Source organism: Macaca nemestrina, unplaced genomic scaffold, assembly GCF_043159975.1.
Source record: "Macaca nemestrina isolate mMacNem1 unplaced genomic scaffold, mMacNem.hap1 Scaffold_104, whole genome shotgun sequence".
In the NCBI taxonomy this organism is placed as follows: domain Eukaryota; kingdom Metazoa; phylum Chordata; class Mammalia; order Primates; family Cercopithecidae; genus Macaca; species Macaca nemestrina.
Genome location: NW_027257587.1, coordinates 55,377 through 81,355, shown reverse-complemented (window position 1 = coordinate 81,355; position 25,979 = coordinate 55,377). Strand labels below are relative to the sequence as shown.

Sequence of the window (25,979 nt, the reverse complement as noted above, 5' to 3'; positions counted from 1 at the left end):
GGAGTAGCTTCAGCATGTTGGCCAGGCTGGTCTCAAAATCCTGAGCTCATGTGATCCACCCACCTCACAAAGTGCTGGCATAGCAGGCATGAGCCACTGCACCTGGCTTTTCTAAATTTTTTTTAGCTTATATTAGGTTTGTCTGTTCTAGAATTTTGTGTACCTTTATTTATATTACAGGACACTTTTTAGCTTAGCTTTCCCCACTTAGGGTGAGAAAGATTATATTGATCCAAGTTATTGATTAATAGAGTGGATTATCCCCCGTTATTGCCCAATATTGCTCTATAATATGCATATAATTTGTTTCTTGATTTCCTCTCGATAGACATTTGAGTTGTTCCCAGGTTTTGGCTATTGTTAATAGAACTCAAGGACATATTTTTAAAATAAAAAATTTCAATCCAAAATGTCCTTTCCTTTTGACTCTCCAATATTGTGTCAGGGTTACATTTTTGTTGTCATGAAAATCCAATTACATTGAACAAGATGTGTTTCCAGAATCAAGATTCAGTATATGTGTGGTCTAGTTGTGTCCCTAGAATGTAGCCCTTATTAGTTTTATTAAGCATTTTCCTATATAAATTGAAATCAAGTAGGAGATGTATTTTTCCACAGTAGGAGAAATAGAACAGCTTAGGACTTTGGAGAGATAGCAACTTGCTGCTTGCCTGTGCAACCCACCTCAAAAGATACAACTCCTCCAACTTTTGGTTTCTGGCGACTGGTCCTAACAATTAGATGTGAACTGACCTTATTCCCTTACAATACTACAAGTCGATCTTCTGCACCTGGCCAAATACAGTATAAAATTGATGGACATACATTTCTTTTGGTTTCATGCTTTCTATTTAAAGCTATTCTCTTTGACTGGGAACTATGGCTCATGCTTATAATCCCAGCACTTTGGACGGTCGAGGTGCATGGATCACTTGAGGTCAGGGGTTTGAGACCAGCCTGGCCAACATAATGAAAGCTGTCTTTCTGAAAAATACAAAAATTTTCTGGGCATGGTGGCACATGCCTGTAATCCCAGCTACTCAGGAGGCTGAGGCAGGAGAATCGCTTGAACGCAGGAGGCAGAGGTTGCAGTGAGCTGAGATCCTGCCTCTGCATTCCATCCTGGGTGACAGAATTAACCTTCATCTCAAAAAAATAAAAAGCTAATCTATACTTTTCTTTTGATGCATTATTAGAATGTAGGAGGTAATAAGGCAAAACTATTGTGGGTATGTGAATGTGTATCTGTAGCACCTAGAATAGTGCCTAGCCCATCACTTGTGTTGAAAATTGAGAGAACCTTCTTAATATAACTTTTCCACACTCTAGTTCTGAATTTAAAGAAAGAAAAAGATAGGTTAGCAAATATAGGTATCAGTTATTTCTATTGCCAGATCATTTGGAGAACATGTTTTTGGATGTGGGAGAATAAAGGTCCCTAACTCTCCACCCCAGAAATAATTTTGCTGATACAAAAATCAGTCAGACATGATGGCACATGCTTATAATCCCAGCTACTTAGGAGGATGAGGTGGGAAAATCACTTGAACCTAGGAGGCAGAGATTGCAGTGAGCCAAGAGTGCCCCACTACACTCCAGCCTAGGCAACAGAGAAAGACTGTCCGAAAGAAAAAAAAAAAGTTGTTACTATATAGCAGATAATTTTATTGTCATCTCATTTAAAATTGAATAGTACATTTGGGTCGAATTCTTATGCCTGCAGAGACATTTGCCTCTGGCTTAAAATCACTGGCTCCAGGAGGAAACTCCACCAGAGGGTATCGTAAGGATTTCATAGTGTCTAAGTCATCTTGATAGTTCTTCAAATAATTCCCGGCAATTCTGTTAGGTTTTGAACTTCACTTACTTCTTACGTGTTTAATAAAAAGAAGTTCAAAACATTGCCATGGCTGTTGAGCCCCCACAGGCTTGTCTTCCCTTTAAAATTCATTACATGGTTTGTACTCTTTTGCAAATATAATAATTGGAGGTGGATGCTTTCAGCCATTAAGTTCAAAAGTACTGCTACATGGGCTGGGCATAGTGGCTCATACCTCTAATCCCAAACCTTTGGGAGGCCAAGGGGGGCAGATCACAAGATCAGGAGATCGAGACCATCCTATCCAACATGGTGAAACCCCATCTCTACTAAAAATACAAAAATTAGCTGAGTGTGGTGGTGCGCACCTGTAGTCCTGGCTACTTGGGAGGCTGAGGCAGGAGGATTTCTTGAACCAAGGAGGCGGAGGTTGCAGTGAGCTGAGATCACACTATTGCACCCCAGCCTGGTTACAGATCAAGATTCCGTCTCAAAAAAAAAAAAAAAAAAAAAAAAAAAAAAAAAAAAAAGTACTGCTACATGGACATCCATCATTCTGGCATCTCTGCCATAACAGCTGAATATCGAGAATGTCTGTTCATTTCTTTAACTCCAAATTTGTGTTGTGTCCCTTGGTCTCCTGTCATATCATGAAGTGTATTATTTACAAAAAGGACAATTTATCTATAGTTATTTCCTCTCAATATGCTACATCCTTTTAGAATTTAAACATAGTGTCTCCCAACCTGAAATTTGATTTTTGAAAAACCAGAAAAATATTTTTGGACACCTTTTATTTCCAGCTGTTTTCATCTTCATCTCCTCTCCTGAACTCAAGTTGAGGGTAAAATTCATTCGTCAAAATTTCTCCTCAACTCAAACAACCTCATCCCACTCCAATATGATTTTTGTCCCCATGAAGTGATACACATAATTCTTGCTGGCAGTGGTAATTTCCTAATAAAAAAAAATCATGAGATGGCATCAGACTTTACCTTATTTTCTAGCTCAGCAGAATTTGATCCCTGTCTGATAAGGAAACCATATTTTCCCTAGAAACTTTTCACTTTTGTCACAGGTTTGGTTCCCAGAGAGCTGGATATAGATGAAGTTTAGTGTGCAGGATGTTTATTAGGAAGTAATGTCAGGATCCACATCTGTGGAAAGGATTGGAGGGAAGCCTTATGTGCAAAGGGACAAGTCTAATGGCAATGCAGCCTGACTTTGTCAACTGGCCGCACAGACAGAGCTGTTCAGCTAAGAAGACCTCCCCTATTTGTCCCAATTGAATCAAATGGCAAAACCTATGCATCCCTTGCCTCCATTAATAATTGTGTGCTTGCCACTTGTGGAGGGTGAGACTTTGAAGCAGGTGGCTTTCTGTGGCTGAAGAAAACCTTAAATGTGGTGGCAAAGTTTTCCAAAGAGACAGAGAATGGCATCTGCCGTGTATGTTGCCCTTTTTCAAAGAGGAAGCAACAAGGGTAATGTCCTCCAACGGCTCTGTATGCAGATAGGTGGACAGTAATGTCTGTCCCTCCTGTGACCTAAGAAGAACAGATGGCAGACATGCAGCCAGGCAGTTAGAAGTGACAGAGTGTTAGGAGAGAAACATCTGTCATAAGCAGTGCTTCTTTGAATCAGGTGTGACACAAGTCTTGCATCCCTTGCATGGACTCCTTCCCCGTTATCCTGCTGTCCTACCTCATGAAGGTGAGTGGGGGCTGGGTGGTGGGCAGTCCCAGGACAAGGTACACTTTGCCTGCAGTGTTCCCACATGGGTTCCAAAGTAGCCCAGGTGGTCATCCATGAACTTTATATTTTCCTTATGCTTCTTGTCTTTGCCTTTGAGGAACATGTTTCATTGGACTCTGAGTCCAAACAACTCATGTATCCCTATATCTTCACATTGTCCTTCACTTAAGGGAATCTCTAATCTCTAATGCCTTTGTTTTATTATTACTATCAATATTATAATAATTAACATTGTCATTATTAACTTCATTGTTGATTTTCAGTTATTTTTATTAATGGCGTTAGTATGAATTATTCTTTTGTGGCTACTTACACCAAGATGAAGATAATTTTTTAGTTCAGGAAGAATCTGCATTCTGAAGGTGAATAGAAGTTCACACTACAGATGGGCAGACACATGCCCTCCCAATTCCTGATGGACCTCCTAGTGCCTCCTAGACATAAGGGGTCTCCTGCAATGCTCCAAGATGCCACCAAGGCAGGAATCTGCTTGTGCATGCCTGAGAGCATCCAGGATGAAGTGAGGCTCTGAAAAAATGCACGAATTTCCACATAATCCCCAAAAACCTTACAGGTGAACTGGATGCCACAGAAACAGGAGTGGTCATTGACACAACAAAGTCATCAAAATGTTTTGACGTCAATTAGAAAATTCAGGAATCACTCTTGCTGCCATTAAGTGGAAGAACAGGAGCCTGTGAATGGCATCCATAGCCTGCCTGAGACTCCACAGATATTTCTATGTGGCTTCAGGTACCAGGAATCTCCATGATTTTCAGAAAGGCAGGGACAGCTTATGCCAGCCTATCCCTCTGCAGAATGTGCCCCAGCGGATCAGAGGCATGGAACCATCATGGACTGCACAAAGGCTCAAGGGCAGCTTCCCAGACCTGCCTGTGACTCTAGGTAAGTTCTGAGTCCACGTGGGTGCTGAGGAAAGGTTAATGATGACTTGGAAAGATGGGACAAGCAGACACCACCCCTAAACAATCTGCACGATTCCAACTACAACAGGAAGCCAAAGACCAGCTCATGCCACACTAGTGCACCTTGAAAACCCCTGGATGTAATGCCGCTCTGCAGAGAGTTCAACAAAGAAGTGGCTGGGAATTTTGCATTCTAGGCCGCATTTTCCAGTGCTTCTGGACACGTGATCAGAAATTTAACATTGGTATATCTAACTTTGACATTTTTCACAAAATGGTTTTTTAAAATGAGGTAATAGAGACAAAATATAATACAACCATATGTATTATATGCCAAAATATGCTTCACTGGCATCAAGTAGACTCACCTTGAAATACAATCTAGGACAACCTCCATTTTCAGAATATTTTCTTTTCCAGAGTGAAACTCTCCCACCAAAAACCAAGAACATCACAGGTTTTTGCCTCCAACAAACCGACAGAAAGCCAATACATTTATTCTACCACTGTGAAATGGACTGCGGTGCAACACATACGTGTGAAACCCGACACGTGGCATCGCCGTGAGCCAAATGGGGACTCGTGGTGCAAGCAACCCTCCCCACGTGTTAGCGTGCGTGAGATTCACTTGGCAGAATTTGACTAGGTGCGTGTTGGTAGAGTGGGGCTGAGGTTCTCTTGCCCCTGTGGATGTTTAAGAAGTCACAGGTCCTGCGAAGACCTGTGGTCCCTTCAATCAACTCTGTTTCGGAGACATAATGACTTGGATTGGTGACAAGTCAAGAAATTTTCAAGCCCTTGGAAAATCAGTTACACACAAACACGGAATGAAAGTCAAAAGAGAGTACGTCATCTTTTTTGAGAATTTTATTCACTTCAAAACAAATTAAACACACCTATTTCTAATGGCATTCCAGAGCCCAATTTTCGAGGCTGAGGAAACACCCCAAGAACGCATTGCGCAGAACGCTTCACAGCGTCCAAAACACTGCTGTCAGGGCGGGGCACAGCTGAAGGCCTGCATCTCTCAGGGTTGCCTAACTGTTCCCTGATTCAGTCATCTAGAGAGCAAACACACAGTCATTCCCCGGTTTCCTACTGACATCACAGCGGAAGTCTGAATCCCGCGCGTCACCGTCACCCAGTTTCTGAGGCAACGAATCACTGGCACAGAAGCTTCTGGTGGCGGGTTTCCGGAGATCCCGGCGAACTACAATGTCCCTCACCAGAATTTGATGAGGCAGAGTCTCTGCATCTGGTCCCTGCCTGGCCTGGGCTCCAACATCCACAGAAGCACCCCAGCCGGGGAGCTTGGGAGTCACCACACACAGTCTGCTCTCTGCTCTGTGCTCCTCAGTCCCACAGACCCCTCCAAATCACGGGAGCTGGATGCAATGGAGCCCCGGCCACCTGTAGTCTCACTCCAGGTCAGAATCGCTGTTCTCTGAGGAGGAGGAAACCTGAAGGTACTCATAGAGGACACTCAGGGGGACAGCAACACAGGGAGCCTCAGACTTCTCTGAAACATGAGGGCTGTGAGCGAGGAAGGCTCCCGGCTTCTCAGGAGAGGGAAACGAGGGAGCTGTCAGGAGGCTGGAGCTCCACCATCCGTTTTCCAGTATCCAGAAGAGCATTCTGAGAGGCTGGGCCCCATCGTGGCTGGCCGCTGGGTGATGGGACATGGTGCAGGCCTGGGCAGTAGGCAGGCAAGGTCTGCTGTGCAGAGGCTGCCGGTTGGTGCTGGGCACCTGGGCGGGTGTCCCCCTGCTCATCTGGGGCGACGGACTTGGTCTGAGTTCGGTTGTAGCTGGCGGAGGTTGGAGAGTCTCCGGGACCCCCAGCTCACCTCCCTGGAGGGCATTTTCGGGCATCTGGAAGGAACCCATTCTCGGTTTCTTGGGGAAGTTCAGGCAAGCCTGAGTCGGAGTCTGGGCAGCTCTCTTGGCTCCTGGCCTGAAACTGAGATTGGAGCCGAGGCCCAAGCTGTGTGTGTCGGCTGGTGGGCAGGGCTGTGAGGTCACCGCAGGACGTTTGTCTTGTGCCTGGGGGCTGATGACCCGGATCAGGCCGTGGGGCTTGGAGGCAGCCTGGGAAACTTCTCGACTGCCACCCTGAGGCCTGCTGTGTGTCGGCTTCACCACGACGAGAGGCTCCGGGCCCTGCTGCCTGACTCCAGGCTGAGGGATGTCGGCCACAGCCCCTGTCTGTCGTTCCTTTGGTCGGAGACTTGACGAGGAGCTCGGACTGGCTTTTCTGAGGGGAGACAGTGAAGCCAAGACGGATACCGTGTCAGACATTTTCGTAGCTGAGCCATCAGTGAGGGCAGGGTCCACGCGTGGCCTCTTATTGGTTGTGTGGACCGGCATTGGCCTGCTTACAACCTGAAAGAAAGGAGACCACACACGTTAGAAGTTCGTCAGCATCCAGCCAATATGGAAATCAACCACATCCAAAGACAAGGTGCACACAGCAGGAAATTCTTAATACGGTATGGACAGGCGGTCCTTGGAAGTAGGAACAGATCCTTAACGTGAGTGCTGATCGGGACAAGACCCATGAAAAATGCACTCTTGAGCTATGATCTAAGAATACCATTTTTCTAAAGACTGTGTCTTGGGCATTCACTGGATCAAAGCGCCTCCACTCAGCCTTCCATGAAGTGGGACGGACTAATGCCCTTCTGAAGGCAGGTTGGTGGCTCAAGGGTTCCCAGGACGCCTTTTCTGAAAACATGCATGTTCCTAGGGTGAGCCTCCTCCATGTTTGGGGCCCCTGAGGGACTAATTTCCTCACGCTGCTAGGAAGATGTTGTTGACAGGCTTGCCATCATTGCACAGAAAGAAAGCAACAGGAAATATGGCATCTTCAGATGCCTTCACCTGGAATCAAATGGACCTGGAAGGATCGTGGAGTCCCTGACCCCAAGAAGGCAGGGAAGAAGGGTTCCCCGATCCCCTCACACACACGAGAACCTGAAAGAAAATCAACCAGAGTGACCTAGTGGAGCAAAGAACAGGGACCCATGGTGACACTCACCCTCAGATAAATCCAAGATTCCATGGATTCTTTTCGATTTGGCAGCGGCTTCTCTAAAGGTTTCCCAGAAAAGGTCTGGAAGGGAGCCTTCCCCTGCGGGTCTTGTTGCCTGCAGAAGAGAAAAAGTTCAGGCCATGTATCCGGTTTTCCCCAGGAGACAGGAAGAATTCAGTCTCTGGCCCAGTCCTGTTCTGTGTTTTGTGATAAATAAATGGAACTCTTATGCCCTTTCCACCTCTGCTCCTTCCCTCATGTGCCAACCTTCCCATTCTCCCAGTGGCCTTCTTGGCTTCCCAAGTAAGGACCAGTATTTGGATTCCATTGCTTTCCCCCCTGTCATGGGGAACCTGCACGAAGCTTCCCCACCTGACATCGTCCTCCCGCAGCTCGATATCAGGAACAAGTCTGTTAATTATTATTATTATTAAATATAATAGAAATTAATAGGAATCATCGATAATAATAATCTTAATAAAGATAGTAAAAATTAATACTGGTTAAAAATGTTAACGATTAGTATTAATAATTAATAGCAATATCACTGTTACTAATTAATGATATCAGCAATTAATGTTACTTAAGTCAATACTAAGTGATGTTGGTTATAAAATAATGATTAATTTTATGAACTACTAGCATTGCTAAGTGACATTAATATTAATAATTAATTTTAAGCATGCATAATCATATATTTAAAATAATTATCCATAATTAGTAATGGTATCCTATTAATTATTAGTATCATCAATAATTGTTAAAATCAGTCATTGATGTTTAATAATTAATCATATTATTACTCTTAATACTGCAGTGTGTATACGGCTACCTGTGATGTCTTTCCTAATATCAGAGGGGGAGAGCATGGTTTTAGTTTTAATATCACAATAAGTGTACACTCACCCTGTGATGCTACACTAATATTCAGTGTAGTAGAGTATGACATAACTCCCAACATAGCAATGAATAGATAGCCACCCGGTGATATAGCTCCTAATATTAACGGAATATGCATATGATATTACTCCCAGTATCGCAGGGAGGGTACAGCTCTTCTGTGTTATGATTCTTAATATCTGGAGGGGGAGAGGATGATAATAATTCCAGTGTTGCAGGCTATGTTCACCGGCCCTGTGACATTGTTATTAATATCTTGGAAGGGAGAGGATATTACTCCCAATGTGGCAGGGGGTGTACATCCACCCTGTGATATTCTTCTTTATATTCCAAGGCCGAGAGGTTGATATTACTCCTAGTATCACAGACACTGTATACCCCCATGTTTTTAATCCCTGTGATATTGGGAGTAGTATCATCCTCTCCCTGGTGGAAATTAGGAACAGTATCACCAGGGGCGTGTACACTCCATGCGATATTGAAAATAATATCATCCTCTCCCATCCTGGATCATAGGAACAACATCACTGGGGGGTGTACATTTTCTGTGATATTGGGAGTAACATCATCATCTGTGCCTTGGATTATTAAGGACAATATCACGGGTGGACATGTGTACATCTTCTGCAATATTGGGAATAATATTATCCTCTCTCCCCCTGCATACTAGGAAAGATATCACAGAGTGGGTGTTCACCTCCTGCGATATGGGCATTAAAACCGTCTTCTCCTATTCTGGATATCAGGAAGAGTATCATATGGAGGTGTACAGTGTCTGCGATACTGGGAGTAATATCAACCTCTCGGCCTTGGAATATTAAGAAGAATATCACAGGGTGGATGTACATCCTCTGCCATATTGGAAGTAATATCAGCCTCTCCTCTCCATGGATATTAGGAACAATATCCCAGGCTGGGTGTACGCCTCCTGCTCTACGGGGAGTCATATCATCCTCTCCCTTCCAGGATATAAATAACAATATCACAGGGCGGGTGAACACAGCCTGCGATACTGGAATTATTATCATCCTCTCCCCTTCTGGATACTAGGAACCATATCACAGAAGAGCTGTACCCTCCCTGCGATATTGGGAGTAATATCATAGGCTTCTTCCGTGAATATTAAGAGCAATATCACTGGGTGGCTTTCCATTCATTGCTATGTTGGGAGTCATGTCATACTCTACCCCCTAGATATTAGCATCAGTGGCACAGGGTGAGTGCACACCTACTATGATATTAAAACTAAAATCATGCTCTCCGTCCCTGGATATTAGGAACAACATCACAGGTAGGTGTACACCCCCTGCAGTATTAGGAGTAATAATATGATTAATTATTAAACATCTATGTCGATTTTAATAATTATCAATGACACTATTAATAGGATACCATTATTAATTATGGATAATTATTTTAAATATATGATTATGGACGCTTGAAAATAATTAGTAATATTAATGTCATTTAACAATATTATTAGTTCTTAATATTAATTATTATTTTATTACCTACATCACTTAGTATTGATTTAAGTAACATTAATTGCTGACATCATTTTATTGTTAATAGTGATATTATGATGGTTATACTAATCGTTAATATTTTTTACCAGTATTAATTTATACTATATTGTGATTATTAATATCGATGATTGCTATTAAATTTTACTATATTTATTAATATTAATAATTAATAGACTTGTTCCTGATATCCAGCTGGGAGAGGATGATATTATTCCCAATATTGAAGAAAGTGTACACCCCTCTATGATGTTATTCCTAATAGCCAGGGGATAGAGGATGACATTATTGAAACTATCACAGTGGGTGTCCATCCCTTCAGTATCTTGTTCCTTATATCCTGAGTGAGAGAGGATGATATGACTCCCAATATCACAAGAAGTGTACAACTGCCTGTAATATAGTTCCTAACATCTAGGTGGGGAGAGGATGATATTACTGACCATATCACAGGAGTGGTGAAACCCCTTCAATATTTTGCCTATGATCCTGAGGGGAGAGGATGATATTACTCCCAATATCAAAGAAGGCGTACACCCCCCTGTGACACTACGCCCAATATCCACTTTGGGAGATGATGACATTACGCCCAATATCCCAGGGGATGTACACCAACCTTGGGATATTGTTCCTTATATCGAGAGGGGGAGAAGATGCTATTGCTCCCAATAACGCAGGGGCTGGGGCTGTACACCCCTCCTGTGTTATTGTTCTCAATATCCGGAAGAGAGGATGATACTACACCCAATATCGCAGGGGGTGTACACCCACCCAGTGATGTTGTTCTTAATGTACTCCACATCCCACCACCAGGGATATCATTCCTAATATCTAGGGGAAGAGAGGATAACATTATGCCCAATATCGCAGGGGAGTATACACACCCTCTGTGATGTTGTTTCTAGTATCCAAAGGTAGATACGATGATGTTACTGGCCATATCGCAGGGGGTGTACACCCTTTTGTGATATTGTTTTTGACATTCAGTGGGGGAGAGGATAACATTAATCCCAATATCGCAGAAGGCATACAGACCCCTGTTATGTAGTTCCTAACGTACAGGGGAAAGGGAAGAATATTACTCTCAACATTGCAGGACGTGTAACCACCCTGCCCCCCGTATATTGTTCCTAATATGCAGCGAGGTGGAGGCTGAGAGTACTACCAATATCACAGAAGGTGCACACACACCTGTGATATAGTTCCTAATATCTAGCGGGAAAGAGGCTGATTTTACTTTCAATATCGCAGAGGGTGTACACCGCCCCCAGCGCCGGGGTATCATTCCTAATATGCAGACGGGAAGAAGATGATATGGCTGACAATATCGAAGGGGGTGGACACCTCTTGTCTGATATGGCTCCTGATATCCAGGGGGTAAGTGGTTGATATTACTCCCAATAAAGTAGGAACCGTACAGCCACCCTGGGATTTTGTCCTCAATAACAACAGGGGAGAGGTGATATTACTACCAACATTGCAAGGGGTGTACACCCTCCTGTGATATTGTTTCTCATATCCAGGAAAGGAGAAGATGGTATTAGTACCAATATTGAAGGGATGGACACACCCCATGGAATATTGTTCTAAAGTTACAGGTTGAAAGAGGATGAGATTCCATCCAATATAACAAGGAGTGTACACCCCACCTGTGATATGAGTAGTAAAACCTAGAAGAAGAGAGAATGACGTTGCTTCCAAAAACACACAGATTGTACACCCACCCTGTGATATTGTTCCTGTCATCTAAAGGAAGAGATGATGATACTACTCCCACTACCGGAGAAGGTACACACCCGCTGTGATATTGTTCCTCATGACTTGTGGGGGAGAGCATGATATTACTTCCAGTATGACAGTGGCTTGACACCCAGTCTGTGATACTGCTCCTAATTTCCAGTAGGTAAAGTATGATGTTCCAGCCAAGAAGTAGTGGCTATACAGCCACCCTGTGATATTTCTCCAAATATTCAGGGAAACACAGGACGACATTATCCCAAATCTCCCAAAAAGTGTACACTCATTGTGTGATATGGTTCCTAATATCCGGAGGTGCAGAGGATGGTATTCGTTCTCCTATCGCAGGCTGTTTACACATAACCTTTGAAATTGTTCGTAATATCCTGAAAAAAAGAGACTGCTAAGTATGGACACACATTGCAGGGGGGAGAAATTGGCTATTACGATCCACATCGCAGGGAGTGAGGCACTCCCCACGATATGGGGAGTACTAGCATCCCCCTCTCCCCACTGGCTATTACGATCCACATCGCAGGGCAGTTCAGGACACCAGCCCTGCCCCAAACTTGACCCAGACATTGAGTGTCATGGGACCACCTCAGGGTGGGTGGAAGCTCAGCTCTAAGGTATCCTTGCTGCCAAAGACCAACAGTTCCTACTAGTTTCAATCTGGCCACAGGGTCTCTGTTGGTGAGACAGGTGACTATGAGGCAGACACCCTGAAATCTAGCACAACAGAGCTCAACGCCCCATGAGAGGCACCATAACACACAGACTTTGCAGACATACTAGCGAAGGCCACAGTAGGCCCTGAGTGAGGAACAAACTGACCAAGATCCTGGGGTTCTGCCACACAACCCTTAAACCAGGGACTGGAAACTGTTTCCCTAAAGAGCTATGAGTCGATATTTTCAGCTTTGCCAACTGACCTTTGCCTCAAGGATGCAACTCTGCCATGGCTGCACAACAGCAGCCTTCTGCAGGTGGCCTGTGAAGAGATGGGCATCACTGCACCCCCATCAAACTTTACTTATGGACATGGAAACTTCTCAGTGTCATGAAGTGTTATTTTTTTATTTGTTCAACCAGTTGGAAATGTAAAATCCATTCTTGATTCACAGGCGACAAGAGCAGGCAGGGACAGGCCGCCCCTTGCCGACCTCTGGAATGAGCTTACAGAAGGAAATGACAGGCTGGGCCACCGTGGCCTCCTCACAGCAGATTCGCTGCAGGAGGGTCCTTCGTAGCAACCACTTCTCATCCTTCATCTTGGCTTCAAGTGCAGTTCAGGTGGAGAAAGAGAGAACAGAACCGGCCTCAGCAAGAAGAAGGGAGATGCAGGGTCAAGCAGCCGTGTGGATCCATCACACTCAACATTCACACCAAGCGGAGCACAGGCAGGGCCAGCCCGGTGGCGGGAGAAGTGAAGGCTCTCTGGGGTGGGGGACCTCTGGGTGGGCAAGATTCTCTACCTAAAACTCAAATAGAAGATCTACACAGCAGTAGTTACAGAAAACACACACTAACAAAAAGGCAAAAATAAAAATAGGACACCAAGTTTGGACAACCGGGTCTCACAAGCCAGTAGGTAAGAAAGCCCAGAAGGGCCCACCAGAGGTGCTGGGGGTGGGTTCCTGCCTGCAGGGGGCCTGGGACACCCCATTCCCACAGATGAGGACCCAAGCTTTGGGGAGGAAGCTGTCAGAGTCACCCAATGAGCTGCTCAGAGCTGGAGCCACAGAGCAGGTGAGCAGCCCTGGCCACGTCCCCATGTGCACTGAGGAGCTGGGGTGGGGGCATACCCCCAGGGGCCGATGCAAACAGTGGACCGCGGGCCCTCCTCCTGCCCAGAGGATGCTCGGCTCCCAAGGGACCACCAAGGCCTGGAACCCAGGGACATACCACCTGACCATCATGCCCAGGCCTCCTGGACAAGGCAATGTCCAGTACAGGCAGGCAGTCTGGACTTGGGGCCAGTACAGGGGTGGATGGTCCTGCTAGGCAGGCAGGCCTCCTTCTCCCTACCAGCTGGGCTGATTGCACTGTAGTTTCGGTTCTGGCAACATATTGTTGCCCAACTTGGCCACACCAGTCCCTGGCTCCCTGGCTAGGCCCAGTGCTGTCCAACCTACCTACACAGGCCCCACACACCCAGTGCCCACCAGGCTCTGTCAGCCGGGAGGACCCATGCTCATCCCCTGAGGTATCCGTGGGAGCCTGCATCCCACAGGGACACACAGCTCAGGGCCAAACTCTATGGGGGCCTCTTGGTTGTGGTGGTAGGTGTTGGGCGTAATTGACCTCCAGCCCTCCCATCCTGTACACTGTGTTTTATGGGCATCATTCAGTCCTGGGAGCTTCCTTGGGACCCCAGAAGGAAGAGAACAGGGTGGTCATGGCAGCCTCAGCCCCAGGCTCTGGGCCAGAATTTGATAACGACCAATTGAGAGCAACCACTGAATTCGATCCTCTTACACATACCCGCGAAGTTGGCAAAGAACTGAATGTCGACCATTGTATGGTTATCCAGCTTTTGAAGCCAATTGGAAAGCTGAAAAATCTTGATAAGTGGGTGCCTCAAGAGCTGACCAAATATTTTAAAAATCATCCTTTTGAAGTGTCATCTTCTCTTGTTCTATGAAACAACATTGAACCATTTCTTGATCAGATTGTGACATGCCACGAAAAGTGGATTTCATCCAACAGCCAGCTCACTGGTTGGACTGAGAAGAAGCTCCAAACCACTTCCCAAAGTCAAACTTGTACCAAAAAAAGGTCATGGTCACGGTTTGGTGGTCAGCTGCCGGTCTTCTGATCCACTACACTTTTTGAATCCTGGTGAAATCATTACATCTGAGAAGTATGCCAAGTTAATTGATGAGATGCATGGAAAACTGCAGCACCTGGAGCTGGCACTGGTCAACATGAAGGGACCGGTTCTCCACAACGCGTGACCACCTGTCATACAACCAGGACTTCAAAAGTTGAATAAACTGGGCTGTGAAGTTTTGTCTCATCTGCGATATTCATCTGACCTCTCGCCAACCAACTACCACTTCTTTAAGCATCTTGACAACTTTTTGCAGGGAAAACACTTACACAACCAGCAGGGTGCAGAAAATGCTTTCCAAGAGTTCATCGAACCCTGAAAGCATGGAATAAACAAGTTTATTTCTCTTTGGTAAAAATGTGTTCAATGTAATGGTTTCTTTTTGTTTTTGTTTTTGTTTTTTTTAAAGACCTAGTCTCACTCTGTCGCCCAGGCCAGAGTGCAAAGGTGCAATCTCAGCTCACTGTAACCTCTGCCTCCTGGGTTCAAGAGATTCTCCTGCCTCAGCCTCTTGAGTAGCTGGGATTACAGGCACATGCCACCGCGCCCGGTTACTTTTTGTATTTTTAGTAGAGAGGGGATTTCACCATGTTGGTCAGGCTGGTCTCAAACTCCTGACCTCCTGATCCGCCCGCCTCAGCCTCCCAAAGTGCTGGGATTACAGGCGTGAGCCACTGTGCCCAGTCCATTGTAATGGGTTCTATTTTGATTAATAAAGATATGTTGCAGTCTAATTATAAAAAATTTAAAATTCACGGTCCAAAACCACAATTACTTTGGCACCAACCTAATAATAGAAGAATTAAAAGAGGCCTTTATATTAGAAAGCCCATGGATGATAAAATAATAAAGAATATTACAATTTCCATAACGGCAAAGTTATAACTTAGACCAACTGAATGAATTAAAAGACACAACCTATTGATACTAAAACACGGGAGAAATAGGTCATCTAAATATATTGATATCTATTTTAAAAATGGAATCAGTACCTAATAACCTTACAGAAAACCTATATATTCCAAAAATCTGACATTCTGTCATGTTGTTCTAACTGGTGGGATTCGGGGATTTCCATTTTGATAAGAACATAGGTGAGTCGCACACACTTACTTTTACTGCTCATTGGTCCGGAAACCTATGTCCATTATAGGATACTGCAGAGCGATGCGTTTTGGAGAATTTAGGCAAGATAATATTATTTACAGAGTTAAAGGAAGGCAACCTGTTTTATGTACAGTAATTCCTCATAATATCACAGTGGATACCATATTTAAACTTTTGGGTATCCCCAGGTATAATTCTTATTTGAGCCACATGTGAATTTCAGACACGGAGGCTGCCCAACTTTGGTGGCTTTCAACAGATGTGGAAGTTAATTCACAACCTACTTTGTGGAGGCATAAAATTCAATGAGCACTCATTTAGCATTTTATTTGAAATATTATTTTTGTAAACTTTGTATTTCCAATTAGGTGAAATTTTAACCTGTTTCAGTTCTTATCCACTTTTTTTTTCCCCCTGAGACGGAGTCTTGCCCTCTCAACCAGACTGGAGTGCAGTGCATGGTCTTGATTCACTTCAACCTCCGCCTCCCAAGTTCCAGCAATTCTCCTGCATCAGCCTCCCAAGTGACTGGGATTACAGGTGCCCACCACCATGCGTGGCTACTTTTTGTATTTTTAATAGAGATGTGGCTTCCCCATGTTGGTCAGGCTGGTCTTGAACCTCTGACCTTGTGATCTGCCCCCCTCAGCCTCCCAGAGTACTCGGATTACAGGCCTGAGCCACCGTGCTTGGCCTCTCCACTCTTTTTAGGCAGAGGGGAGCAAGGTTTGCTTTAAGTTAGGAGGGACTCCTGTGTACCCAATCCATTTGTGTAAATTTCTTCTTTCAGAGTTCTTCAAATCAGCATCACCATTGTTAAAGGCCTCCCACATGGTAATAATTGTGCTACAGGGTTTTTCGAACATGAAGTTTATGTTTGGCTGAATTAACCTCCTTGCTGTGGCACAAGGGGGCCATAGGTGTTTTCACCAATTATGAAGCGGGTTCACTGTGCAATGGCTATCAACTTTTCTGAGTACAATGAGACCAAACACATTCATACATAAATTCCATGAAGTGAATTTATTACTTACAAATAGCAAACAAAAGACAACAGAAGTCCAGGATTCAATATGAAGCGCTACCACAAGATCAGGAAGGCTATCCAGAGCAGATGGATGGAGTTTTGACTGTAAATGCTTCACTTGCACTACAACTGAGGGACCCCAGAAAGCAGCTCATCTTGGGTTTTCTCCTACGATGTGGTTTGCTGGACACAAGCGTTAAAGGCCGTTCTGTTTCGAGCAGGGACTCTAACAGAGCCTGGGCTGTTCTGACCAATGTCACCAGATTATCAGGATATTGCATTCCCAGCATATCATACAGTTATCTTGAGAACTACCAGTAGGAAAGGGAGGAAAATGGCCCTGCACCCTTCAAACTGAAGGATCAGGATATTTGTTGTGACAGAGGCACAGACAGTAGCGACAGAGTGTTCTTGTGAGCCATCTACTAGTTCTCTTGACCAGAGCGTGGCACCTGACTGCTTTTCTCTTTCCTTTCAATGGAAACTGTTTCAGAATATTTTGAATATTTTTAATTTCTACATCTACAGAGTTGAGGCACACGATCGCTGGCAGTGTAGACTCTCTGTATAGTTACAGGAAAGAGTTCAGGAGCCCATCAAGCCACATTGGAGGAGACCACCTAATCCTCCAGAGACTGTCACTCCATCTTCCTGGGGTTAGCTCCACATGCAGTAAGGCCATTATGTCTAAGGCCAGCAAGACTTGCAATCCGAAGATTCAACTTTTGACATGCTGATAAACAGCAGTGATAAGAAAAGCCCACACACTGGCTAGGAATTTTTCAATGCAAGCAGCTGAGATGCTTCTTCATATGCTTCGATAGTGGCTAATATCAAACTCTTTCTTCCCATTTTCATTACTCATCAGTGACTGAACCATGAGGCACCATGGATGTACACCTGATCAGGAGGGTGTAGCGGACAGTGGCAAGGGGAGCAGCAGCACAAGAAACAAACAAGGCCACTACTTCTGCCTACATAATAACTATTGATTGGAGTGTACAATAATTAATAATGTTCACATGGCTGCCCTCAGCATACAGAGATGGTGACCAGAGTAGATGCAGGGACTACAGAGATACAGCCGGATTCTTGCTAATTAGGACATAAGTGTCGGCTTATGTGCTGTGCTTCCGTGCATTAATAAGCCAGGGCCTCAAAACCGCCTGCTAAGCACAGGTCAAATGTCATGCTGGGGTGCAATTAAACATTCATGTCTAGGAGATGAGAGCGTTTTAGTGTGGGAGAAGATGACAACACCTGAAGAAAACAAAACACTGTGCAGACCAAACGGAAGGCCCATCATCAGCTCACGGTTCTGACTCAGGTGACTGCTGATGTGTTACGGAACCATCAGCCGACTGCAGGTAGGTCAAGTTGAGCAGGTGTCCTTCATGAGGGCTGGTCCATTCCATTTGTGTTGTCAATTGTTTCAATACCGTCTCATGCACCCCACTGGTGAGGAAGGAATTCGCACCCTACTTTTACTGGCACCGTTAAACACATAACATCTCCTACTAAACAGAAAAACCAGTCATCAGTTATTAATTACATATAGGAGAATGGTGTAAGTTCCCACAGGCCCAAACACGGATTAACTTGGGAGCAGAGAGTGGTATCACATTAAAAAAGTGAGGAATTTCCTTTTTTTTTTTTTTTTTTTTGAGACAGAATCTCGCTCTATCACCCTTGCTGGAGTGCAGTGGTGTGATCTCGGCTCGCTGCAAGCTCTGTCTCCCGGGTTCATGCCCTTCTCCTGCCTCAGCCTCCCTAGAAGCTGGGACTACAGGCACCCACCACCACGCGCGGCTAATTTTTTGCATTTTTAGTAGCGACGGGGTTTCACCGTGTTAGCCAGGATGGTCTCGATCTCCTGACCTTGTGATTCACCCCCCTCGGTCTCCCTAAGTGCTGGGATTACTGGCGTGAGCCACCGTGCCAGGCCGAGGATGTTCCTTTGTTCCTACAGGAGTACGTGATTGGTTTGTCTGTTGGCTGGTAGGGAACTGAATCATGATACACTGACTGGTAAGACTGTAATACTCTAAAATACAATATATAAACCATCATACCATAATGGTGTAATACGATCTACTACAATACCAAAGGCATCGATGAAAAGCCCAACGCTATCATATGTGACTGAGAGACTGAATGCTTCCTCCCTCAGATTGGTTACAACATATCCTCCTATCACAGTCCTCTCTCCTTCATTCAAAGTGAACGATCCAAATAACAGACAGAAATAATAAAGAATAAAGGGCAACAGATGCAAAGAACTCACGAGATGATACTCTATGGTAAACTTTATGTACTTAGGAATTAATACCAACTCAGTATTAGCAAAAAATAAACATCTTTACATCAAGAGTAGTTTTTCCTTTAACAAGGAAAGGTGGAATGTGTATAATGAACAAGGGATAATCAAAATTTTCCAATGAGGCTAGTAAGACTATCCCAACAATTGACAATCATTATTCACTGGTCCATTAATCACAGGGCAATACATACAAATGAAACTTACCTGGCCAGGTGTGGTGGTTCATGCTTGTAATCCCAGCATGTTGGGCGGCCGAGGAGGGCAAATCATGAGGTCAGGAGTTCAAGACCAGCCTAGCCAACATGGCGAAACCCTGTCTCCACTAAAAATACAAAGAATTAGCTGGATGTAGTGGTGGGCGCTTGTAGTCCCAGGTACTCAGGAGGCTGAGACAGGAGAATCGCTTAAACCCAGGAGGTGGAGGTTGCAGTGAGCTGAGATCGCACCAATGCACTCCAACCTGGGCAACAGAGTGAGACTCCATCTCAAAAAAAAGATAATAATGAAACAAAAAAATTAAACTTACCTCCATGTTAGAAAAACATCAAAATTCAACCATGAATCCAGCACATTATCAAATGAATAGACAAAAATTCTACCAACAAACTTAATATCATTATCTATGAAACTCAAGTACTACTGCTTAAAGAGCATTTACAGAACTCTCACCTCAAGGTTTCCCTGCAAAACAAGGTGAAATGCATTCTCAAGACTCTTTAAGAATGAGTCACGGAAAAAACAATATACTTGTAACTTGTGTAACATTTCATACATTTTTTCAAGCACTACACGATAACTAATTTGCATTAGGCTTTCCAAATTAGAAAAGCTTCACTTATAGAACTTCTTTCCTGTGGGAGTTTTCACATGACGTTTCAAGTAAATGTGAAAACTGAAAATATTCTTGCAGTTTCTAAACTATTAGAGTTTTAATCCTGTGTACGTTCTTGTATTTACAAGGTCCAGCCAGCTATAGTGTGCATTTTCATTTGTCCTTGAGTGGGGATGAGAGAAATGAAACATTCCCAGATTCTGGACATTCATAGGGTTTTTCTCAGGAATGAGCTGATGTCTTCAAATGGAACTAACACAACTGAAGGCCTTACCACAAATTTAGATTCAAAAGGCTTTTCTCCACTCTGAGTCCTCCCAAATCTTCAAAAACAGGAAAATCTGAAGGCTTGGCCACATTTCCTACATTCTTAAGGTTTCTCTGCAGTGTTAGCCTTTTCATGTTTATGAGGGAATGGGAAAGAGTAAATGTTTTACCACATTTCTTACATTCAAGGGGCTTTATTTATTTGTTTGTTTATTTTGAGATGGATTCTCACTCTGTCGCCAAGCTGGAGTGCAGTGGCACAGTCTCGGCTCACTGAAACCTCCGCCTCCTGAGTTCAAGTGATTCTCCTGCCTCAGCCTCCTGAGAAGCTGGGATTACAACCATATGCTACCACACCCAGCTACTTTTTGTATTTTTAGTAGAGACGAGGTTTCACCATGTTGGCCAGGATGGTTTCGATCTCCTGACCTCGTGATCCGCATGCACAGGGCTTTCCCCAACCCAACGTTGCTTTTTAGGTCCTTGAAAAAGAACTATGACAACTGAAATGTGCCACCATGCCCAGCTAATTATTTTTATTTATTTGTTTTGAGACGGAGTCTTGCTCTGTCGCCCAAGCTGGTGTGCACTGGTGCGATCTCGGCTCACTGCAAGCTCTGCCTCCTGGATTCGCGCCATTCTCCTGCCTCAGTCTCCCGAGTAACCGGTGTTAGCCACCGTGCCTGGCATTATTTTATTTTTTCTAGAGACAGGGTTTCACCTTGATGCCCAGGTTGTTTCACGCTGTTTTAATCCGGGCTGGTTATGAACTCCTGGGCTCAAGCAATACACATTCCTTGGCCTCCCAAAGTGCTGGGATTATAGGCTGAGTCACTACACCCAGCCTCTATATCATGACTTCTTTCATGGCGAATAAGATGACTGGAACGAATGTAGGCTTTACCGCATCTCTTACATTCATAGGATTTTTCTCCAGTATGAATTCTTTCGTGGAGGTGAAGGGAACTGAGACGACTGAAGGCTTGGTCACATGGTTTACATTCATAGGCTTTCTCTCCAGTATGAGTACTTCCATGGTTACAAAGGGAACTCAAATGACTAAAGACTTTGCCACATTGTTTACATTCATAGGGTCTCTCTCCAGTATGAATGCCTCCATGGTCACGAAGTGAAGTGGAACAGCTGAAGGCTTTATCACATTTGGTACATTTATAGGGTCTTTCTCCAGTGTGAGTCCTTTCACGCGTCTTAAAAGAACAAGAAAATCTGAATGTTTTCCACATTCCTTACATTCGTAGGGTTTCTCTCTAGTGTGAGTTCGTTCATGTATTAGACAACAACCGGAAACAGTGAACGCTTTACCACATTGTTTACATTTATAGGGTTTTTCTCCTGTGTGAGTTCTCTGATGTCTTTCAATTGAATTGAGAACATAAAAGGCTTTCGCACATATAGCAAATGTATAACTGGATTTCCACTGTGCATTATCATGTGTCTTCTAACACCTGGAACAGAAACGAAGAGTTTCCCACACTGTTCACATTTATATTGCTTCTCTCCATATGGTTTGTATCCTGAGTGAGCTGGGATGTGCCTATTAAGGAGAGAATGACGTACAAAGACTTTTCCACAAATACTTCATTCACATTGTTTTAATCCAGCAGAAATGCTCTCATTCAGATCAAGCATTGGAATTTGGCTGACAACTGTCCATACTGACTACCTTCTTTGCTTTCACACAGTCTCTGTATCATATGATTTCTGTAAAAAAAAATGTAAAGCACATAATTATTGCTTGGATTAATAACTTTCTACTTACTAATAGGTCTTGGACTTACACTGCTACCAATACCAAGGAAAATGCTCTTTTTTTTTTTTTTTGCCATGACTGAATTATTTGAAAGTAAATGGGTTACTACTGAAAACACAGCTACCACTTGCATGACTATGACCAAATTAGTAACATTCATGTACACAATTTTGTAGTACTATTTTCAAGTAAACTGTTTTCCAAACACTGACTGCTACACTGAAGTACATTGCATTTCGGGTGAAATTTTTCTAAAAAGAAATAAATTTCAAGTGACTCTCATTTGTTTTGATTGCTTGTTTTTAAGTTCATGACAAGCTAAGATTCCTTCAGAGGACTTTATTTCCTCTTCTCAGTGCAAGTTATCTTATATCTTTCCCAGGTTTTTTGAAGTGATCTTCAATATTCTGGTCTTTCCATTTGTTTCCTAAAATACAGACCCACAAAATTATCATGAATTATTACAAACTATAGAAACATTACTAGATTTAATGTTCATTGTACACAGTGCCCATGCCTGATTTCTTCACCAAATCATTCCCCTGCCACATTCCAAATCACAAATAGCACTGATGATAGGGAAATACTTCTGTAATTAAGTGAAATGTTTTGTCATTCTCAGCTACAGAAACCAGGTTCCTGCAGGTTTCCTGCATCACTTCTCTGCAGAGAATCTTCTGAGAAGAATCTAGCAAAGCCCATTCCTCCTGGGTACAGTTCACAGCCACATCCTCAAAAGCCATGGGGTCCTAGAACATTCCACACATGGGGATAGAAGGATGGGTGAGACTGACAGCACTGGGAATCTGTACTCAATCCATAAGCTGTTTGCATGATTCTAAAATTTCCAAGCATTTATTTTGTGCCTTGATTGTCAGAACTCTTACTCTGTTCACACATACTCCCTCCCACACAGCAGTACTAATGCTAGAATCTAACTATTCAAAAAGGCAACAGCAAAGTAGAAACACCCATCTTATTAGAGAATCCAGGGAGTAAGATGTGCTGCGAGGAGTTACCTTTTAACTTCACTTTGTACATTTCTAGTATCTGTCATAATAAAGTCCTACCTGATGTGCATAAGGGAGTTAATATTATCAGTCCTGAGACTACTTATTCTTAAAAACGTCTGCTCGCAAAGTTCCATCTTTGTATTAGTAACTTACATTTTGAAAGGGATTCCACCAACCCTAATAAGAATGACTCACTGCATCTAAATGGCTTATGCAATGTATTTGCCAAAACTTTTTCTGCTGAAGGTCTATTATTGTGCGTCACTGCAGTGGTGCTTAGGGAACCAGACACCAAAACACTGTCTGAACACTAAGTGTTCAATGAGTTTCCCTGGTAGACAATATTTTACACGTGCTGTCACTTGTTAACTGGGGAGTTGAGCCCATTCCATGTGATTACACCAAGACAGAATAGGTTCGTTAAATTTAATTGAGTAGTAAATAAAACCAATAATTGATATTTGACAATACTAATAGAACAATTTTAAAAATTTCTATTGCACAATGTCAAGGCAGAAAAGAATAAGAGGAAATACGACACACGTTTTTTAAAATGACATTAATGTCATCACTTCCAGATGCTATTCCTATGAAATCACATAAATTCCCAAATCAGGTTGTTTTTAGGCAAGAAAAACTACTTTTTCACACGTAGTAAAAATGACAAGTGTCTAATGATTTTTAGCCATCTAAAAAAAGAGTGATGGCTTGTCTAACATACTTCTAAGATTTTCAAACGAAAATATTCAGGACAGCACAGTATTAGCAGAGAGATGAGCAAGCAGACCAAGGGAAAAGAAAGTCTTAATGACCCAGCATTTATATGGAAAGTTGAGGAATGATAGAGTAGGCACTGTAGAATAGAAAAAGAAATCACATGCACTTTAAAATATGAGACAAACCAGTCTGGCATCTACTTGGGAAAATGCATTGCATTCTTCTCTATTCCGTGAGCCATAATCAACTTATTATACATTCAAATATGAAAGATAAAACCAGAACACTTTCAGAAGTTACAGGAAGATTTTTTTTTATGAAGGATTAGGCAGAATTTCTTTTATGTAAGAAAACAGTGATAAAGGAACAGACAAACTCAAACATATTAAAATTTAGGGAATAAAAAGAAAATACAATGGGCAGGGCATGGTGGCTCATGCCTGTAATCCCAACAGCTTGGGAGGCTGAGGAGGACGATCACCTGAGATCAGGAGGTTGAGATCAGCCTGGCCAACATATCAAAACCCCGTCTTTCTGTTGTTTGTTTGTTTTTTGAGACGGAGTCTCACATTGTCGCTTGGGCTGGGGTGCAGTGGCAACATCTTGGCTCACTGCAACCTCCACCTCCCGGGTTCAAGCAATTCTCTTGCCTCAGCCTCCCGAGTAGCTGGGATTACAGATGCTTGCCACCAGGCTCAGCTAATTTTTTTGTATATTTTGTAGAGACAGGGTTTCACCATGTTGGTCAGGCTGCTCTGGAACTCCTGACCTCATGATCGGCCCACCTTGGCCTCCCAAAGGGCTGGGATTACAGACCTGAGCCACTGTGTCAGGCCTAAAACCCCCTGTTTACTAAAAATACAAAAATTAACTGGGTGTGGTAGTGAGTGCCTATAATCCCAGTTACTCCGGAGGCTGACATAGGAGAATCACTTGAACCCGGGAGGCGGCGGTTGCAGTAAGCAGAGATGGCGCCACTGCACTTCAGCCGGGCTACAGAGCAAGACAGTGTCTCCAAAAACAAAACAAAACAAAACCCTCGAATATCCAGATAAGAGGATACAGATGTGTCCACTGTCATTAATTCTTCACCATGCTACAAGAGGGAAACTGACATTTTGGTGAATCTTTGTAAATCATCAATTTATCTATCACACTTTTATTTCACCAGTAACATTGATAAAGCTAAGTCCTACAATTCCATTTGAAATTACCCTTAAAAAGAACAGACCTTTAAAACTTACTACACTCACTCCGGGGAAGAAATAAATACGAATTTTTAGCAAATAAAATACATCATTTTACTTTGCCTCTTTGGAAATAGTATGTTTATCTTTCAAGCTGTACAAGTAAAATGTATCTTACAGTCAATGAAAAACTGAAACTCAAATCAGCGGACAAGCCTTTTCAAGGTAACAAAATCAGGGAGAGGCAGTGCTGACTCCAACACAGACCTTTCTAAGTGTCACGGCAGCCATTCTATCCCTCGGGACACCCATCCTGTTCAGTAAAGTACTCAGTGACCACCTAGGAGGCACTGGCACTGCTCTTTGTCCTTCTGTGTGCCTTCAGTGCATTTTCATGTTCAGGTTGTTGCACATCCTCTCTGTTGTGCGTTTTCCTTGTCCTTTGGGACAGTTTTTCTCTCTTCACAAGTCTGAGACAATCTAGAGAGCAGAAATCATTTCTGCCTTTTCCTTTCAATATCAGCATCCCACTGGCAGACCATCAATGTGTCTCCGAGGAATAAAACCTCCGGCTGGAGGAACAGTTTTAATGACCTAACTTTAATGACATTACGTTGAATTGTCCATTCATTTTAATGTCTTAAAATTTTAATAATCCCAAGGGGTCACCATTTTAGATAAAACTATACCAAGAGATTCCTCCAAGGCCAAGAGCATCCAGCTACTCCCCTGAGCGACTCTACCCCCTACCTCAGGCTGTCCTTGGCGATGAGATGACCCCGGGGCTGATAGTCACTAGACCCTCCAATAGACATGGCCACTGTGGGTATCCTGGGTCATCCCCAGACAGTTTTAAAATTCCAGGACTAGAGAAAGACAGGAGGGTGGCTGAGGACACAACACCCTGTAAAGTTTTCACGGAGGGACCTCAACCTAAAGACATTTTGGTAATATGTACACTTAGGAAAGATGAAAAGAAGAGAGGCACAAAGATTTCTTTTACAGTAAAGTGTCAGATGATTTATTCTCCACTTTCCTCTCATGTAAAATGCTTGGAAACAGAAAAATATTTTGGCCAAGGTGGCCCACGCCTGTATTCCCAGCACTTTAGGAGGCCGAGGCGGGAGATCAATTAAGGTCAAGAGTTCAAAACCAACCTAGCCAACATGGCAAAACCCTGTCTCTACTAAAAATACAAAAATTAGTTGGAAGTGG

General features: G+C 43.5%; 1 protein-coding gene across 1 annotated transcript; it reads right to left on the bottom strand.

The window, feature by feature from the left end:
• Positions 1 to 5,918: 5,918 nt before the first annotated feature.
• LOC139361216 (protein FAM90A5-like) lies at positions 5,919 to 25,579 on the bottom strand. Its single transcript, XM_071089714.1, has 3 exons — positions 25,515 to 25,579; positions 7,537 to 7,645; positions 5,919 to 6,881 (listed from the first exon to the last, which is right to left on the bottom strand). Exons 1-3 carry the CDS (start codon positions 25,577 to 25,579, stop codon positions 5,919 to 5,921), a joined length of 1,137 nt encoding a protein of 378 aa, XP_070945815.1.
• Between the last annotated feature and the right edge of the window lie 400 nt (positions 25,580 to 25,979).